Below are 20969 nucleotides of genomic sequence, written 5' to 3' on the forward strand. Positions count from 1 at the left end.
GATTTAGCCACCATTTGATCCATAACACCTGTAAGCTTCATAGCGTCGGAATGGCGTTTTTTCTTCATAAATTAAATCTTTAGCTTGTCAGACACAAGCTAGTTAAATATGCAGTATGTAACTTTTATAAAACACATGAAACTGTCACCATGTTTTGTCCTTGTGTGTTATGAGACAGATAACTTGTGAAAAGATCGATCTTATCCCTGAGCTAGTAGCTCAGAGCTACTAGCCGTCTGAAGATAGGCACAACTCCCGGCCAGGAGAGTCTTAGCTCTGTTGTTAATCTCCTCATGTACTGGCTGTTAAATGTGCTAGTGGTAGAGAACCAACTTACCATTACAGGAAAACCGTTTATCCACCGTTATCAGTGGCCATGCTAATTAGCCTACGCATTCATTACAGGCTTTGTTAGCTGCAGCACAGTAGAGCGCAAGCCAGGTGGAGCGGGAGTGGGGGCATGGAGCGAGATTGACGGTGCTAAGACCCGCCTCCTGGCTCTGATTGGTTGTTTCTAGATAGCACGAGAAGGCAGAGGAGATCGATTTTTTTCACAGATTATCTCTCATACCATACTGTCACAATATAGTGTCAGTTTCACCAAATATGTTAAAAATATATATATTTTTTATAAAAGTTACGTATTGCAACTTTAAAGTAAGTATGTTTAAATAATTTTGGAACTGACAAGGTAAAAAATTGACACCCAGACATAGTTTGTTTACAAAGAAAATTCTATGTTATGATTTTGTTCTTCCTTGAAAGTATTTTTGTTGCTGTTTTTCCATTGAATCTTACAATTTAAACGATTCAGCTAATATGTATTTACACTCTGAACAGGTTTAGATTTGTCATTGGTTTACCAAAAAGTTTGTTTGCGGTATGAAATGAGACAGGCATCACTCAAACTTTTATAACACAATGTAAAAGAAGAAATGGTTTGGAAGAAATTATCTGATCCGTCTTGATTTACATGATTCAGAGGAAACATCCTGATACAAAAAAAATACTTCCAAAACACTTTAAACCCTAAAAGCATAAGTAAGGAAAAGGTGTTAAAAGGATTTATCAAAGTGCTTTACATTACAAACAGACTGATATAAATATGATGCTCATCATGTTTGTGCAACTGTTGCTTGGTTAACTGTGTGGCATATTTATTATCAAAACAACCCAACCTGTTTTTAGTGCATAATTTATGAACACAAGTTGAAACTGTTCAATATCACCTAATAAAATTTATTAGGTGATATTTATTCTTAGCTCTGTACTAACTTTATATCCTTACCTCCAAATCTTTTCTCAGTAAACCTATTAAACTGAACATGTATAATAGGATTACATGCAGAAGTTTTTTGTTTGTTTGTTTTGTTTTTCAGTTTTGTACAAAAAGGAGCTGCTATTAAGATTTTTATTTTCTAAAATGTGATTTTCTTTTGTGGCCACCAAGGGGCGCTAATGAAACAAAGATCTGGCGGTCATGTTTCATCCAATTTAACAAAAACAGTATCATTCAATGTTTAGTCCTGAATACAAATTATTACATTATTAGATTAAATTATTATTAATCTAATCATGTCTAGTTTGTTCACAATGTTTCATATAAATATATCAAAGTGGGATTGTGTAGTTTGGCTTGAAATAATGTACACCTTCTGTCATAACTAGATTATTTTTCTTTTTTTTCTGGAAAATCATTTAAACATAATTTTTATAACATTCATGAAGCCAAACAATAAGAAAATAGTGAAAAATAAAAATTAAATAATGCATTTATTTTTATCACAACTATATATCTAGATAAGACAAGGCATATCAAATAGATGAAACAATTTTCTCTTTTTTTCTTTTTGCTTTTCCACAAAAAAAAAAAATAAATAAATTATCTGATGTGATTTCAATACATTCCTGATCAAAATCTTGAGACTCAGTGTTCCCATTTTCTTCTGGGTCATAGTCAGGCAAAAATAATTCTGAAAGAAGAAATAGGCGCAACTCACAGAAAGTAGGCAAAGTATTAGAAACACATGTTAACTTAAATCACAGCCTTAAGAAGTCTAAATCTTCACATAAATATTTCTCTCATGCCGTTTTGTGAAAAGCGGTCACACCACTGTAACTCTAGGCAAAAAGGCTTTCTGGCTTTGGGCATGGCAGGATCGTTGGGATCCACAGGCAGGATTTCTGATGGCAAAGGTTGGACGCAGTACGTAATTTTAAATCTCTTAAAAGTTCCTGAGGGCCTAAGACCTGGTTGTAAGTCAGCAGAGCACCCAGATACTTGTCCTTTTACCCCAGTCTTAAGACTTGGAGCAGGAGTGCATATATGTAGTTTAAGTATTTTGTAGCTGTTTCACTGGGTTTTTTCTTTCTTTCTTAAAACTATAGGCTGCAGGGGAAAAAAGGTCTATTTGTATGATATGTTTAAATTCCACGTATTCTTCGCCAGGTGAACATTTAATGTTATTAGATCAAACCGATAATCATTATCATTAATTACTTTGTAAAATACCTTTCTGAAGTACTTTTGTTGGAAATGTTCTGTCAATGTAGCTTTTTACAATGGATTTTCTTCATCTTTTTAACACTAACAGTCTTTGGTTGCGTAAGCCAAATGTCAGATGGATAATTATTCCACCAGGTAAGATGTTCAGTGATAAGATCTCTCTCTCTCTCTGTCCCCCTCCTTGTCTGAATCATTGTAGTACAGTGCAGTAGAAATGTGTCATACACAGTGCCCACTAACAAGGCCTTAACAAGCAACCCACTCACCTCTGTCTCTGCAGTGACAACCAACACTCTCCTTCCTTTTTTTTTCCCCTCCTTCAGATGACAATCCAATCACGATACGGTCACATGGTGCATTATAATCAGCAGCAGACTAAGCAGACAGGGTCATGGTTCTTCACTGCTTGCTCAAATATTTGAAGGGCATGATAGTTACAGTCTTAGGATATTCATCTGTAACAACATATCGCCACTGCTATAAATAGTTGCAATAAACAGAACCGGGGATAAAAATGTAAATCAATTTGTTTTAATCCTCCTAACAAAAACAGGGATTTACAGGAACATTAGTAAGAAATGTCAGGTACACCTCTTTTTTTTCCCTTTGGGATACATCCTATTTCTCTTGGTTCTGTTCCATCTACAGTTTTTATTGCCAAATTATGTTTGTCAGATAAATGTGATCAAAAATCTCTGTCAATTAGTCCAGACTGGATGCATTGTGTTGTCCCATTTTGTTACTATTGCAAGTTCGCAAGCCACTGCTAATATCCTATCATCTCTGCATATACATTACTTCATAAAGGTATTAACAGTAAGGATTTTCTTTTCACAGACTATCTGTCTCATATGTCACAGCATACTGATAGTTTTTTACAGATATAGAAAAAACAATTTGTTTCGTAAAAGTTATATTTCACTGGACTTTTCTTTCTTTTCTGTAGCTTAAAACAATTTTCTTACACATTTGTTGTAAAAATCGGGGTTGTATATACATATTCTGTACTACTTCTTCTATAAGTTGACTTCCAAACAATATTCTTCTTTGTGGAATTTAACGTAACAACTCAACAAAAAAGGCTCCAGTTACTTTTATTCAACACTATTTATTTCCAACAATCAACATAGTTTTGCTCACATATACGTTGTATGTAAATTAACCGTTACTTCACATCAACAGACAAAGCAACACGCTGCATTGTAAAAATAGGAACAGAAGCAAACAAACTAGGAGATTTCCCACCAAACCGTGACCTCATGCACCAGGTTAACACTAAATAGAACCAAAGAAATGGCATGGCAGTTCAAATGGTTTTAAGTACATCTCGCAAGTACAGACTCACTTTATTAAAACAAGTACCAAGACTATGTAAAAATAAATAACAGTATAGTCTGTATAAACGCAGGAATTGCACAGACTTAAAATGTCTGCATACACCTGTATTTCTAATGAAACATCGTAAAAAACAAAACATCCATTCTTGCAATCATTCTACATGCAACATAAGACAGTGTGCATCTCTCCTTTCCATAGTTGTTACTAAATGCCTGCATTAATTTCATTAAAACCATTTTTGAACAACATTCAGCAGTACTCAGCAGGAGCTTCAGGTTGATCAGTAGTTTAATTTAAATTTTTGCTGAAGGCTACGGAGAAGGAGGAGCTTTTAGGGAATTACAAGATCCTCCTTGGCTACTACTTGTAGTCCCCTGGTACTGTAAGAAACAGAAGAGAAAGAACACAACAAAACAAAAATTAATGAACAAGTAAATTAAGAAAAAATATATTACACAAATAACTCATAGAAACAGATAGATAATGAGAAAAAGCACAAGATTTATTTGATATACACATTTTTGTTTTGAACATACAAAATAACTTACAACCAACACGGAATTGGGTAGTAAAAGAAAGCTGCAAAGTTTAGCCTTTATTCTTTTTTTAATCAACTTTCTATTCTGACTGACATCTGCAGGTGAAAGGATGAAAGTTTGAAAGTTATGCACCTCTAGGTGCATATTTTTGTGAGAATCAGTGATTTGTGGGAATTAAAATAAAACTTTGGCTAATATTTGGTTTTTACACAGGATTCAAAATACAGCAGCTGCTGAGGATATAGAAAAATACAGTACTATTTGTTGTGATTCCAAGGACGTCTTAGTTTTTTTTTTCTTTTTTATGTTTTTCAACGGTACCAAAAAGTTGTTGTCTGCATTGAATTGTTGAAAGTGAATGAAACTCAATTATCTTTTCTTTTCTTTTCCTACTCAAGTTCAGACTTTATAATCACTTTATTGTCCACAGTCTAGGAGGTTGTACTTCTTTTGTGGAGATGGTTATTATTTGAGGTAATCATATTTTAAATTTTATACTTATTCTTCCTAGAGAAAAACATTCTCACTTTTGTCAAATTTGATACATATCTTAACATTAATTTTACGTCTTGTGTTAAAACCAGAATGTATTTAAATTATGGCTTCTCTTCCTGAAAAAGAAATTACTCAATAATATACAAATCTGGGGGGGGAAAAAAACCCATGGTTTAATCATTTGTAGGACCAACTTCAGACACAACAAAATTAAATAACTTTTTTTTATATATATATAATGTAATCAGCCTCTGCATAGCAAAACTGTTACAATGTGTACAATAATGTTTTCTTTTATGGCGGTTTCTGGGGATTTATTTTTGCAGATATTTCTACAACTATGCCACTACAACACCTTTTCTTTATCATACTTTCTGTTGAAGATTTGAAGATATCCTGAGTGTCATTAAACTGCTGTATGACTGGAATCAGCTTTAGGACGAACGGCCTCGTTTACCTTCACACTTACATTAGTATTCTGGTAAGTGCATGTGGTTTATGTTTCCACATTGGTCTCTGTGTCTTAAGACCATTGTTCTAAAGACATCTAATGTATTCAAATACATACTGAAAGAACAGTATGTACAAAAGCATCTTCTCTATGTTTTTTTTTAGAGAAAAGATGGTTTTTTGTTCTCAACTTCTGTAGACAAGCAAAGAGGCGACTTTTTTGGTTTTATTTGTGAAACACTAGGAAGTGAAAATATGTACTTGTTTCATATTTCTATCTTTTTTACAAGTTTGAAGTTTTAAATCTTTTGGGCCACTTCAATTCCTAGAAACTCAATAATGTGCAAAAAATGTTACTGTTGAAGAAACGGTACAATTCGTGAACTGGGAAGAAGAGTCAAGGTTTTGTGGAAAATCCCAGTTTTGAAATGGTTAGAAGAAAACAACTGAAGAAAAAAATAAAGAAATCTTTGCGTTTGTAAACTGGTCAGTCGTCCATGCCTGGAAACAGCTGTCACATCCATTATAGAAAAGCCAACTCACCTCAACAAGAGGATGCCAGTGGGCGACAGGTTTCCGTGGATATGTGAGCATTTCACTCCAGTGTTCTCGACCGAGGCTGTCTGCATCATTGCCGACTCGACACACACCAATGACCTCATTATGACCCACGCTACAGGCGCAGGGGGAAGAGAGAAGAGAAAGAATGTAATCTCAGCTTGCCTTGCATTCTGGGTCAATGCCATGTTACGTTCTTAATGAGAAAACTTTCTGGAAGGAAAGTGTTAAGATTGTTAAAAAAATGTTCAGACTTTAAACCATGGGTTACACATCCCCTAAAAAAGGTTTCAGTGTAGGTTTAACTGTTTATTGTGTTGTAATTATTAATGAAAGATATGATGTAAGTTGTAAGCTAACCGATCATAGTCCATCACGGCTATTAAAAGGCTGATCTGCTCAATGTTTTCTGGAAGGACATCAAAGACAATAGCCTCGTTGTAGACTGGATTCAAGGTGTTCCTTTTCGTAGATGTCTTCCTTTTCTTCAGTCTCCGACCCTCACACATCAGAGAAACCTTCACATATGGATCTTTTTTAAAAGACAGAGAAATGTTTATGTTATGCATTTGTTTCTTTCCTGGACAGCAGCGCAACTTTCTAGGTCTGATTTTATTTACCCGATGCGCCAGTTATATCCATGGCCTTAAGATTGCGAGCCTGTATCATGGTGATGGTCAATCGGCCTGCTGTAGGCAAGTAGCAGAGGGAGAACATCAAATCCCCAAGGTCCACGTTATCCTAAAAGACATCAAAGACACATTTACTCTCACCTCAGTTTGAATCTTGGTTTGTTATTCCTTTATGCACTGGAGCCAAAGCTGAGGAAGAACAGCAGGAGTGTCTTGACTTTTGTTTACAGTGATTTTCATGCTTTTTTATTTTTTTTTTCAAAATAAAGAACCGTGTCCTATGCTTGGCTCAGATAAACCCTCCCATATTTCAGCTAGAATGCAGACTTCTGCTTAGATGCAGCTCACTTATCACCTGCACTGAAAATAGCTCCACCAAGAAGTGAGAACCATGGCAGCAGACAAAATGTGTGGCGAGCACTACTCCTACACCACAATCTCTCCCTGAGTTATTGATGTGTTTGTTTAATTTTATAAAATGTCAGCCCATTAAGCATTTAAAGCATCCACCCGTCCAGCCGTGATGATAAAGTCCAATCTTGCAAATGTTTTATAATTTCAGTGGTAAAGTATATCCAGTCTGTGCAATATTACGTGTGTGCATCTTTATAAGAGTGAAAAAAAAAAATCAAAACATAAAAAATACTGAAATCACATATGTGTGACAGAGCAGTGCAGTAATTTACCATGTGATTCCAGAGTTATTGTTTTGTGATCATTGCAAGTTTTCTATATGCCAACAGAGTTTTCATAAACTAGAGGAATTTAAACACTTGCTCCAAATCTATGCACACCAGCTGACCTATACTTAAGCTTTATCGTGGATAAAACGATAATCCTTTCATTTTTTTAATTAGCTATAGCGAAGCAAAGACACTATCTGAACAGTAATGCAATCTTAACTGGGAAGAAACATTCACATAAAGCATAACGACCAGAGGAGCCTCAAATCTGTGACTTTAAGAAAAGTCACTTATAATTTGCAAAAACTTAGTTTACAGACTTGATGTCACACTGTAAAGACTCAAGACTCAACTCAGACTCAAGATCTGGGATTTGAGTCTCATGAAAAGTCTGTATTTGACACAATCAGAGGTGAAACTAAGCCAGTAAAAGTAGATCATTTGATTTCAATGAGTAATGCTACCCCCCCTCCCCCTCCCCGAGTTACCTGCATACAAATAATTGTTTGACATGGTAATGTTATGCACAGTAAATATGGTTTCTGTTCACAGTTTCTGCCAGGACGTGCCAGAAATTACCTTGCGTTTCCAAGTATGTTTGGTTTTACTCATTGATGCGGCTCTAACAGATATGTTTGTTTTCTCCTGTGGAAGTGAAAGGGTTCTTGTGATTTATTAACTCAGATTGTTGAACATGGTTGTGTAATGGCTTGCTCAATTTAGCTGTGGCTTCACAATAATTAACCACACAGATGTCGCTCAAACTGAACTCTGCAAGATGCAAAGAGTTCAAGTAAACACGCTTCCCATTTGATACAAGTGGAGATTTAACGTGAAATGGTGCCGTCCATATGCTACGAATACAAAAATAGATATGCAATGCATATTTATGTATGAAGTGGGGCAAATATAATTTGAAGTTGAAATTTATATATTTCAGATATTTAAATAGTAATTTCAGGAAGTGTAAATACTGTATAACTGTGTTAAATTAGGCTTTAGAATAATTCACAGCAATTCTTCAGCAATTTATGACCTAGAGGCAACCTGAAATGATACAATAGATACAAGAATAAAAACATTTTCAGTCCAACATTTACAATTAGGTTCGCCTAGGACTGTCATAGCGTTAGAGGTTCTTATGTTTAGTTTGATGGGTGCTCACACAAGGGTTGAGAATACTTTGTATGAGGTATTTGTATTCAGAAATTATAAATACTCGAGTGTTATAATGCAAAGCAAGAAAAAAATATACCACTAAGGGTACACAAGGGTATGAATCTTGAATAATCAGAAATTGATAATCAGACACAGCCAAGGATTATTTATTTATCTATTGACGTATGGTCCAGATCCCACAAAGAACCTGCGGGTCTTACATGCTTCATGTCCCGTCAACATGCATCATCAAAATGCACACAGGTAAACAATTTCAAAATCTGCTCTAGGATCCAGCTTAGAAATCAAATGCCAAGGTTTTTTTTTCCAATAATATTACATTTATTGTTATTCTGAATTTACCATCTGTGGCACATTATCCTTCATTACATTAAGTTGAAAAGCTAAAATCATCAAAACGAAATCAAATCCAAATCCCCTTAAGCAATAAAAGCATTATGTAGCATTTGTTTTTATTACCAGTGCCATTCTCAATATCAGAAAAATGACACATGTTCTTCCATAAATATACAATCTGCTTCTGCTGCGGAGCTCAACAAGACCAATCTGGCAACGACACAAACAGTATGGTCCCTCCCTCTGGCAATGAGGCTTAATGAAAATTCCATCATTTATATCCAATCATCTGTGGTGCAGTAGTTACTGAATGTCCTACCTTTTGGATAGTGTACTAATTTCTGAGAGATTTCTGTGCAGATTTTGTGGACACAAGCATTTGTGCACGTCTTACAGTCTGTGCTCAGACGAGGCACACAGCCTGTGAGCTGTATCTGGTTTCTCTGAGTACTGGGAGTGTGAAAGAAAAGTGTGAGAACGGAGGATGTTGGATTTTGTGAATCACTGGTTCTCATCATCCACCTTTCTCATGGGTTTCTGCTCTAAATGGACGACATTGACTAACAATTAATCAAGGGCATAAGTGGAGACATCGATCCACAAAACAACCATAAGCTGGGAGTTTGCTCAAAAATATCAATACTTTTGTCGATATTCCTCTGAAGTCTCTATCTGGCAGCATGCCGACAGAATAATGTCTGTGCCTCTTTTTCTCTGTTGATTTGTGACAACTTTCTCTATTCCGTCACTCCTCTCTTACATATGGTAATAAATTTAAAATGGTACTGACGTAATGTGTAGCGTTTATTAATTATTAAGCTCAAATTAGTTGTGTCTGTTTATATTCAAAGTGAGACCTTCTTACTTCTTATTTGATTGCAAAACTTGCCGTTAGCTGAGGGTAATTGGAAAATCATGATGTGCATTTGTTTAAAGGTGTCCCAAAATCTACAGGATTGTAAGTAAGATTCATACACTGTACAAAAATGAAGAATCGTGACTCCATATGTGCTCTCGTTTCCTCACTGCTGCAGTGCAAACAGCTGCTTCTATAATATTGTTACATAGCAATACACGAAAGGGTACAACTACAGACCATATGGTTAATTTAATTTGGAATTGTGGTTATTGGTAAAGTTAGTTAGTTATTAAAATACTTCAACAAAATGATCAAAACTGGTTGTAATAATTATAACAGTATCGTTTACAAACCATGCTTTCCATGACATTTTATCTGTAAATTGAAACTATAATGAAAGGGGTATTTTTTTTCTGACATCAGGAGAAGATGCTGCTTAACTAAAATGTTATTTTGCTGAAAATCACTTCCTTTTTCCTCGACATTATTAAAGGAAGTGTCATTCTCTTAGTCAGGTAGACATTTAGCTGCAGCTCCACTTGAGCTCAGCGAGTGAAATGGGCCTTTCTCGCAGGTGTGTGTGCTCAAATCTTTTAATATTGACTCAAGCATGAAAATCAAAGTTTACATTGCTCTGTAGCTTTGAAGCAAAACTGCCAAACCCAGTTTGTGTCATTCCTCAAACATGATTTCTTCCCATTTGTCTTCTTCCAGGAAATCTGTGGAGGCTCAGCAAGCAATTCACTCTAAGGTAACTGGAGACGTCTCTTAGTTATGTGAAGGTTTAGGATATTTAGAGCAGAAAAAAAAGCTTCCTGTCATGGTTGATTGCATGACCAGTTAAAAAAGATGCATCTCTGGTCAACTATTGTCTTTTTTTAGTTATTAGTTTTGCAAAAGTCATTATCCTTTCTGGAGCCCAAAAGAGAGAATGACCCATAAGGCAGACACTCACACTTAGGGATAATATTTGTGCTTTCATGTTTAACTAAGACACAAGTATGAAAACTTTAGGGTATAACCAGAGTACATGAAGAAAGTCCACCCATGCACAGTGGGAATGTATAAACTGCACAAAGTTTGTGTTGCCAGCTTTCAAACTGAGACCTTCTTACTGTGAGTCACTGATGTTAAAGTTGAAGCCTGGAGCCCTTAAATCTCTTCACATTTTTAAATTCAAGGATTTAAGGGACCAAAAGGCCATGGCATGAACAAAAAAAGAAAGTTGTGTAGCTGATTGTTTCGTTTAATGCAAACAATAATTTCACTACCACAGTAAAATATTTTAAAACTAAATATAGAGGCAATAGTACTAATAATTATAACATTACTGTCAGTGAACACAATCATGACTCTCATGATGTGTCTCAGGTTGACAAGGAAGCCAATCAATCTGCTGCAGAAAAGGCTCAAGAAAAGATACTTCATTTAAAATATTCTCTAATACTGACACTACAAGCCTGTTATGACAAAACCTTATGACAAACATATAATGCTGTTTAGGACATTCAAAAATGCTTTGCAAGGAAAGGACAAACACAGAAAACATAAATCTCCCCACATCATCTTTCATTGAGCAAAATAAAACAAAACGTTAATTTATTTGTTAGACATGTTTAGTCCAAGAATATGCCCTTTTAGCATTAACCCAAAAACGAAATGAGCCACCAAACTGCATGTGATTATGCTTAGTGTTCTTTTCCATATTTAGATTCATGAGGAATAAAAAAATAAAATAAAAAAACTACCATCTTTGATCATACTTGTCGAATAACATAGCAGCTGTGATCCTAAAAATAATCTCACATTATAATTTTGTCACCTTTTAAAATAGACACAAGCACAACTGCAATAAACCCGATGTGGGAAATGCTGCTGATTTTCTCAAAAGTCTTGTGAATTTTATTTGTCTTTTGGCTAGTTTCAGCAGAAAGAGAAATAGCAGCAGGCCCAGCCTAAAATGAGTCATATGTCTGGCAACTGTGAACATTATAAAGGATTATATTAGACAGGCATCTGACAGCTACTGTGTGCTGGTTGTTTTTCCTTTCTAATATGTATTGTTTCTGTTGCTAGTCAAACTAATTCTAATGCAAAGAGGAAAGCAGACAATGACTTTATGCATTCACACACCACAAAGAACAAGTGTTTAATGAAGAAATGACAATTCAACTGCTTGAAAAGAAAATAAATATATATATTTATAAATATATATATATATAAAAAAACTTCTAAATGATAAAACATACATTCATTTTTATTTTATTTTTTTTTACTTTTCATTTCTACAACCATGGAACAAAATGAGTATTTGAAATGACTTACCGAGGAGACATACTGGATTTCGCGGCAGAGTTTTGTCTCCCTGGGAAAATCTGCCAGATCCAGGAAGTTGTCTACCACTACTTGACCGATGATGTCATGGCGTGAAAAGCGGTCGAAGTCATAGACGCTGAAATGCAGCTTTCGTGTGGGAAGCTCAGAATAGGCCACGGGAAACAGGAAGACCTCGTCAAACACGGGGTTGAGCGTCTTGCGGTGCACCTTGGTCTGGTGTTTAGTCTTCCGATCAGGCAGCAGGTAGATCTTAACGTAAGGGTCAGAGGTACCAGAGAAATCCTTGGCTGGGAGGTCCTCTGCTTTGTGGATTTTAACTATTAATTGTTCCAAGTCACAGTCAAATTTAAGAATAAAGTGGAGGCGCCCGCATCCCCCACCTCTGCGACTGCCCTCGTCCCCCTCGAGCGAGCGCTGCTTGTACAGCTCGGGTTTGAGGCGGCCAAGGCCAAGACCCATTCCAGTAAGGGAATCCTGTCTTTGGAACTGTGCCACATTGAAGTCTGGGTTAGAGAGGTTCATATGTCTGCGAATGGAGCCTTGACTGAGGACAAAGAAGGCAAACAAATAATCAAAGTCAGACTACATCAAAAAGAATCAACGGCAGTAAGATTCAACTTTTTTTTTTGTTAAGAGAGACATATTAGTAGTTACATTCAAGATAATGGAAAGGCTGGAGTCCCAGAACAGGAATACCTCTTAGTTGTGACTATTAGGAAAACCAATACCTACCCCATTTCTTGTCCTGGCGCTGGTTCTGTTGTCTGCCTCTGCATTCGAGGGTTTGTGTGAACTCCATTTTCCCGAGTTTTACTCTGAGCATCCAGTGGTATGTCCGGGGATGTGTGGCTTATCTTCATAGCTGCCTCTGGTGTGGCTATCACCACAGGTGGAGGTGACACGGGAGTCATGGGAGCCTCCACTGACACAACCGAGGCCACGGGTGTAGGCTCTTTGGCGACAGAACAATGCGAAGACTTACGGCGGTTGTGCATCGGAGGGTCGACGGCAGTGTAAACGGGCTGTTTGGGTGCAGGCTGTGCGGGCAGAGGGCTCATGGTGGGGTTTATGTGCCCTTGAGCCTCCTTTGTTGTGGGTGAAAGTCCTCGCTCCCTCCATGGTATCCAGCAGAGTTTCCAGGAGACAAAGAGGGAGACCCCAAATAGGGCCAATCCACAGGCAGTAACCACCAGTGAGAGTAGACTCACTGATATATCTGAGAAGATGACAAGTGAAAAGAAATCAGTTAAATTGAGGTTTTACTTGCAATTTTTGCTTCTTGCTAAAGCTACACCATTCCTATCGTAGATTAACAATAGGAGAAAAGTAAGAATATTATCAATTCTTAACACAGACACATTCATCTTCCGACGGATATTTCAAGATAGTTTTTGTTTATAAATTACACAGAGCAGATACAGTAACATGCAAATGATGGATTACCAAATAAATGTTCTTAGACTTTAGCTTTACTTGTCATGAGATCCGTGTTTCTGTGTATTTATATTCAGGTTCCTCTGTGTTCAGTTTCTGTCCTGAGTCTCTGTTGTTTCTGCGTCTTCCCCGTTGATTGCTTCCCAGGTGTGCCTCATTCCTTGATTACCCTCCCTGTGTATTTAGTCCCACCTGTTGTCTTTGTCTCTGGTCGGATCCTCGTCGTACGTCATACCTCGTCCGCTCCACGTCCATTGTAGTTTTCAGTTCAGTTTCTCAGTAGAACTGTTAGTCCTGAGTTTCTGATTATTTCGTCGTCACAGTAGAACTGCTCAAGTCCTGTGTCGGCGTTGGCTCTGTTGCTCAGTCTATTGCTACCAGTGTTGGCTTTATTTTCCGCTCACTGTGCTGCCTACTTGTTTTGACTATTCGAGCTGCTACCTTCATTAAATTCATCATCATTATCATCTTCATCTGGGTCCCCGCGTTCTATCTCACCACCACCAACCACGCCTCCTGACATTACTTCACTTTTTTTTTTTAGTTCTTTGGGGTTCAGTTTGAACATTTTGACAGGATTTTTTTTTCTCTTAAGACATTTAACTCTGGTGTATGGTGTATACAAATGCTTCTATACTCAAAGGATGTAGCAGTGATTATGTGTATGACAGTGTAATTAACATATAAATTGTTTAAGATGTTGATTCCTTTACAGCAAATATTTTTTTAAACAAAAGTATGTGCAAACATTAATTATACATTTTCTAATATGTTGCACTTAGCACTGTCAAATTATAAGACAGTTTCTTGAGAGAAAATCTTTGATCAAATGTCCAGTTTAAGATTTTGAAGATCTGCTAGAGATACTTTTTAAGCTCTGAAAATACTTTTCCTCTTTACCCGTCGACCCAGTGCATTTTCTCTCACACTGTACAATCTGAGAGAAAAAGACCTGACTAATAATGTGCTGACAAAGCAACCAAAGTCAATAGAAAACTCTGGCTCTTCAGTCTGTCTAGAAAATGTACTGCTGATCAACACCACTTTAGAAGGTATAATAAAAGGCTAACTTCATTCAAGTGACGTACAAATTAAAAAATGTTGGATGGTACTGCATTTATATTACCTTATTTATGTATTAAATCTTGGGGAATTTCATGGTTTTGTCCTGTTAATATTTTAAAAATCTTGAACTTAATAAATTATAAGCCTTGGGTTTCTTTTTTTTTCACTCATTCAATCTACAGTCTGTCTGTCTGGCTGAACATCTTTGCACGTTTTCCAGTTCAGCCTTCTATGTAATGTACTGGGATGTGATGTAAAGGTCAACCCACAGCACTGCACAGTTTTAATGATGAAATAAATGATATTTAGTTTTTACATAGAATGTTTTCCAAATAAAAGTTTGAAAAGTGTGCCATTTATTCCTGTTTATCTATTCCAGTTTATACTGTGCAGAACTGCTTCCTGCTCCTATAAAATGTGCAAGTATTTAAAACGTTTTGCAAAATAGCTCAGCCATATTCAATGAAGATGATCTATAAATGTCACATTTTAGGTCTTGCCACAAATTCTTAAATGAATTAAAGGACTGGATTTTGAGGAGCCTATTCCAATCTCTTAGTATGCAAATAGCGGTGGGCCTAACCCTTGTCCTCAGGGTTCACTGTCCTGCATATTTCAGATTGCCCCTGCTCCAACAGACCTGATTTGAATGATTGTATTTTCTTATCAGAATGTCATTGAGGACAGTCCATCGCCGTTCATTTAAATGAGGTTTCTCACTATTAAGACCTGGTTTGGCGACCACTGCTCTTAGCCGTCCTACTGAAGCTCTCGATATATGTTTAGGTATGTCAACTTGCCCTAATCTCAAGTCTTTTGCAAGATTGTCCTGCATTTAGCTACATCCACCCTACCAATTCTGACCAGCTTTCCTGTTCATGATGAAGACAAGCATCCCCAGAGCATGATTCTGCCATCAATTATGTTTCGGTCTTGGTAGCTTTGCAACTAAGTCAATACAGATGAAAGCAGATATTTGAGTAAGGTGAGGTTGAAAATATCCTAAGCTCTGACCATCTCACAGAGCGCCGTGAGGAATCCATCAGCCAGTAAGTTTAAAGAATAAAACTGAGATCAAATACTTTCACTCCCACAAATAATATTTTTTTCAGTGTCTGAAATAAGACTAAACATTTCCTGTTTTAAATCAGATCATTAAAAGTGTTATTTGTATTGGTAAATGCCAGAGTAATGAACAGATTATCTTTTGATTTAACTACACAGATGAACTCCCAGCCTTCAAATCCACATCACACTTTATGCAGTTTATATAAACCTTTGGAAACCCTGTTAACTTTTCATTTTGAATTTTGATGTTTCAGTGTTTGACTCACTGATCAACAGTCAGAGATGAGCTGAGGAATGTCTGTTGATTGATTGGTGCATCTCTAATCACTTGTTTTAAAGTCCAAAGGATACTGTAGAAGAGCTAACAGAAAGCCTGGAGAAATACTCATTAAAACCACTTACAATGTTTTATATATATATATATATATATATATATATATATATATATATATATATATATATATATATATATATATATATATATATATATACTCTCTGCTTTTGTTTTCCATTCTATAGTACTTGTTACGTCAAGTGTTTGTTCTTTAAATCAAACAGAAAAAAATGGCACTTAGCTTAGAAAGCACTTGTCTTTTTGATATATCTTCACATGTCACATCTTCTTGTAGTATTTTGCAATGTCCATCTGAGACATTTCATTTTTTTCAACTTTGCAGCAGAACTGTATTGTGTGATCATGTTCATTTATTGAAACGCTGGCCGCCCGTATCTGCCTTAGCTTTTGACTGAGCTCCTTGAATTCAGCTGCTGGACACATAGGTATCTTCTAAAACTCCACCCTCTTGCACAGTGTTTTCTAATAGCGGCAGTATCTGCAAATCTATGACCATGTCTATTTTTGGATATGTGGTGTCAGTGGTGCACACATTCTGCTTTCTTATGCTGACTGTGCAAGATGCCATAAGTTATCTTTTTGTAAAAGAGAAGAGATGGAATTTTTGTGCCATATATTAAAAATAAATTTGTCCAGGGGAAGACTTGCGCAGAATTTTGAAACAAAATACCCCATTAAACATTTCTAGTAATAAGCAGAGATGTTTCTATCCTACTGTGACCTAGTCATAAAAGCTTGCAACTTTTTAAATCAAAATTGACATGGAGAAGATAGACACTTTAATCAATAGTAATAGTTTTTCTTTTCTAATTAGCATTAACAAATCATTTAATGTTAGATATTTCCCAAATGTGTCAAAGAAGATGGTCTTACTTTTTAATTTTTGTTTTTTAGAGATAATACTGAAGAAATGTATCATTTACTTCTAAGTTTATGCAAATTAGCATTTACAAATATAAACATTGTGTCTACCTTGAGAAACAAAAGTCATTCTGGCTATGTTTTTTGGGAACCATTAGTCAAAGGCAGTTTTTAAAAAGTGCAATGAGCACAAACTGATATAAAATGAGCAATTAAGCTACCTGCAAATAAGTCTATTGTTTGACATGAAGAAAATGGACATGGTCATAAATAAAAAAAAAAAAAAAAGGATGGCTCTTTTTTTCATCTTGTTGCTCAGAAATCAAATCCAGCAAATTTGCTTAGTACATTGTTGAGCCTGTGTAGGCACAGTCATAAGAGTTAGCACAGGAACTTAGACCAACTGTCCTTTCTGTGCTGCGAGATTATGTGAACACCAGAGTAAGTGTGATCAGGGAGAAACTGAGGGATCTGCCATCTGAGGACGCCGAGCCCAGCTTGGCAGAATGTTGAAGAACCGACTGCTTAAGAGGAATCAACAGACATCTGGGACGGTTTGGAGACAGCATCACAATGAGGAAGGTGAACCAAATCTAGAGCACAAGTCCTTCAGAGGTGCAATAGTGTAGGAGGTGAGCAAGAGATGAAAAGGCAGTGTGCAAGCTCCGAGATGCTGTTTTCTCAATGTGTAATATGCAGCATTACTTGATTTTCCAGTTGTTAATTAGAAGTTGGTATCCAGGGACAGACTCATGCATTTTAAATTGTTGTCCTCTGGGTCTTACCTGCTGCTTGGTGTTCATATAAGCTTAGTTTCAAACCTGCAACACATATTGGCTGATGGTTAGATAGAAACGTAATGGAATTACAAACAGCAGCAGTTTGTGTGCCACTTTTAAAAGCAGCAAGAAATGTTGCACAATTGCGGCGTTTTATATAAGACAACCTATTTTGGTCATCTCCTGCTCAGTGTTTTTATTCTGGGGATGTATTATACTTAAAACTGGGTCTCAAAGGCAAACCAAGAAACATTTCCTTTTTCCTTTATGATTTGAAATGGAAAATTGGATTGTCCATATTGAAATCAGCTCCAGGATAATAGAGATGACAGCAGGGCATCTTTGCACTGCTATGAAACCAAGAATGACAATGAATATGGTTCTAAAAGTTATACTACCAGCAATATGCGGTTATCTTTGATCAGTTCTGGTACACAACCCATGACTGAAATATTTAGTTTATTTTTGGGTAGTGTCCGAAAACAGATTTTACCTTTTCGCAGGATATTTCAAAACATCTTTACCTGGCTTTAGATAAAGTCAAAACAATGCTGGCAGAATTCTGAAGAAAAATACATGATGGCGTTGCTCAAAATCGTTTTGTCTGAATGTCTGTCAGTACTCTCTGTTCATGTGATCTGTGCACATTAAAAGGTAAAAAAAATCAACTTTTATGAGCTTTATATCATGTTCTAATTTTATTCCCTCATCAAAAATGTACTTGGAGTGTTGCTTTGGTTGATTCATGCATGTTTGGGAAATGTTTCAATCTCCTTTGGTAGCCATTCCGAAGTGCCTGCATGCTTACTCTTACAATGCATCTCCTGTCACGCAAAGCTCCATCTTGGACTTTCAGCCCACCCAAACTCCCACCCCACAGAGGACCCCTATCTGCCTTCCCTTCACAGCTCCACCAGACTAGCAGCAGCAGATAGCAAGTGGGATGGAACTGTGCATCTCTTGAGCTTATCATCTGAATTACTTCTCATTCCAACCCTCCTAAGAACGGTTGTAAATGGCACCAGGGAGAAGCACTGTTGTGATGATGATGATGATGATGGGGATTGTCAGAAATGGTAGGAACTTCCTAAAGAGACAGATGTCAATTTCAAGATGTCAGATATAGCTATGAAACAAAGTCAAAATTCTTTTAATAGTTTAATATTGCTTAATATTGCTGCACCTGTCTGACAATTTGATCTAAATGTGTGACCGGCATTAACTGTTAATGGTTAACAATAAAAATATTTGCATAAAAACATAACTTACATGTTTATGAGAAACAAACTTTTAGCATGGTCTAGTCCAAGCTCTTTAGATCTGTAGTTGATCCAATGGCTGTCCACTGACTTTATCATTCTGCTGTAGCCTCATACAGGATGAGACCTACCAGCTTTTGTGAGAAATCAAATTAAATATCATGTGATTTGAGATCGATAACCTCCTTGTCTGCTTGTGAGCCCATCCTAAAGTTGGGGATGTGGTTGAGTTAACTCAGGACAGAAAATTAAGGAGGAAAATGACTAGAGTAAAAAATAAATAATCGCAGAAAAGACAGACCTAAAATGGCACGATTTCTGTATAATCAGAAACCATCATCCAAACTATATAGACAAAAATAGGCTTGTGGAGGATTGCAGGAATTGTGCCCAGCACGATCTATGTGCGCAGGCGCGTTCAACCAGCCAAGTCAGGTGAGGTTTGATAGCCTCAAAGCCTTAATGATTTAACATAATCGTATTTCTTGACATTCGGCTTTGATTCTGATGTGGTTTCAGGCAAACGCTTTATTCCTCCAAGGCAGAGACTTTTTGGCAAGAGAGGAAAATAAACTTTCAAATAACTGCGAGTAACAGAGGCAAAAAATGGACCTCCTTCTTACTCAACCGAGAGAAAAGATGCATTATGTAGAATTATCTATACGAAACAACGTCAGGAATTAAGTTAGTTTAATATTTTCTTCTGGTGGGTATCAAAATTAAATCGCATAAACGAATTGGAGAAAAAAAAAGGACATTTCTTCAAATATAAAGTGACATTTTGATTTAACAACGGCTAAATGATTTTAAGGGACAAAATAAAAAACAAGAATGTTGATTAAATATCTACTATGATCAAGTAAATGCTCTAACCCGAAAGCTCGCGCTGTAAGCCGGTCGGTTTCAACGAAAGAAGTCACATGCACGTTCCCTCTTGATCAGCTCCGCCACTGAAGGAAAGCGTGCAAACGATGCCTTACCTGAATCTGAATATCGTGGTCTGGTGAGATCTCGGAAATAGTAGATAAAATCCAGACAGTTTTCATTCTGCACTTCCCCCTTTGAGCAAAGATCTGACAGGAGTTCGAGTGCTTTCTGACAAATCTCGTCATCTCTGTCTCCAGGCATTTCCCACCAGCATCCTTATAAATGGACGGTCTCTCGTCGGCACCTATTCCACGCTGGTCGGCACGGTTTGTGGAGTGAAACGCTCACCGAGCGGCACGCCTTCCGACGCCGGACTTTATTGGAAAGCGCGACAAAACCCCAAGTCCAAGTGCTCCAAAAATAAAGCAACCTATCCCACATGTGGAGCACGAAGAGTTGTTTTCTTTTGTGTAACAATGAGTGAAGCACTCCTCTCACTCTGCTGCTCTGCCGAAAGCCACCGGTTGAATCCACGCACCGCCTCTGCGGCGCCGTGCGCTGTCCAATGTGCTGAAATGTGCGCGTGTACTCCCGCTGCAATAAATCGTTTGCATCACGCCGACTTATGTCTCCAAATCATTTGTTTTTATTAGAGCTGCGAAACGATGCGAATCCCGGGGAAAGCTGAACACGTTAACTCCGAGCAGGCGAGAGCGAAAAAGCCGCATTTGCAAGCTTTACAACCAGAACAAAATAATAATAATAATAATAATAATAATAATAATAATAATAATAATAATAATAATAATAATAATAATAATAAATAAATAAATAAAACGCTCAGTGCTCTGACAAGCCTCGTGTGGTTTTACGTTCCTGCACATGGCCAATCAGAACCTACTTTTTTTTTTTTTTTTACGCTTTGTGAAATCATTTTAGGCTTTCATTGGCAAAAACGCTTTCCACTCAAAACCCATCAAAATCTGCTATACTGTTCGCGTAGATTACTTTATAAAACTTGAATACAGAATAGTTTTGGGTTATTGAGAGAAATTGTGCTTTTCGTTGATGTTTTCATGTTACGATCTTCTGCTACATAAATGCCAAGGTTGTTTCCCCACACGCTAAACTCAATCAGGAAACAATGTATACATATCTGCCTGTCTTTCTTTCTTTATTTTCAGAATTTCAGATCGTTTCTTTGACTTCTAGAAGTCCAATTATAATCAACCAGTTGGCAGCCTTCTATATTTCTCATGGGACAATTGGTGTCAATATATGTGCCATTGCATTGTTGTTATGTTGTTCTTTATGTGCTTTTACTTCACCTGTCAGTTCTCATGGGAGCTTAGTCAATTTCACATCCACT

The 20969-nt window shown here is 36.8% G+C and overlaps 1 protein-coding gene across 2 annotated transcripts; it reads right to left on the minus strand.

The window, feature by feature from the left end:
* Window positions 1-4155: 4155 nt before the first annotated feature.
* syt9a (synaptotagmin IXa) lies at window positions 4156-19861 on the minus strand. 2 transcript variants are annotated; one of them, XM_088004657.1, is made up of 8 exons: window positions 19714-19861; window positions 12920-13128; window positions 12645-12829; window positions 11901-12456; window positions 6507-6627; window positions 6247-6418; window positions 5872-6001; window positions 4156-4224 (listed from the first exon to the last, which is right to left on the minus strand). In XM_088004657.1, exons 1-8 carry the CDS (start codon window positions 19859-19861, stop codon window positions 4156-4158), a joined length of 1590 nt encoding a protein of 529 aa, XP_087860783.1. The 2 variants fall into 2 exon arrangements, with proteins under 2 accessions (XP_087860783.1, XP_014846227.2); XM_014990741.2 differs by having other exon boundaries at window positions 12645-13128.
* Window positions 19862-20969: the final 1108 nt, after the last annotated feature.

This window comes from Poecilia mexicana, unplaced genomic scaffold (genome assembly GCF_051168715.1).
Source record: "Poecilia mexicana isolate PSO_F unplaced genomic scaffold, ASM5116871v1 scaffold_3, whole genome shotgun sequence".
NCBI classification, from domain to species: domain Eukaryota; kingdom Metazoa; phylum Chordata; class Actinopteri; order Cyprinodontiformes; family Poeciliidae; genus Poecilia; species Poecilia mexicana.

Excerpts from the sequence above, each read along its gene's own strand:
- syt9a (XM_014990741.2), bottom strand. The coding sequence starts at position 19,861 with ATGCCTGGAGACAGAGATGACGAGATTTGTCAGAAAGCACTCGAACTC. Across the intron at positions 6,002-6,246 it reads GCCGTGATGGACTATGATCG|CGTGGGTCATAATGAGGTCA; the intron begins GTTAGCTTACAA and ends CTGCGCCTGTAG. Across the intron at positions 4,225-5,871 it reads ACTGGCATCCTCTTGTTGAG|TACCAGGGGACTACAAGTAG; the intron begins GTGAGTTGGCTT and ends TGTTTCTTACAG.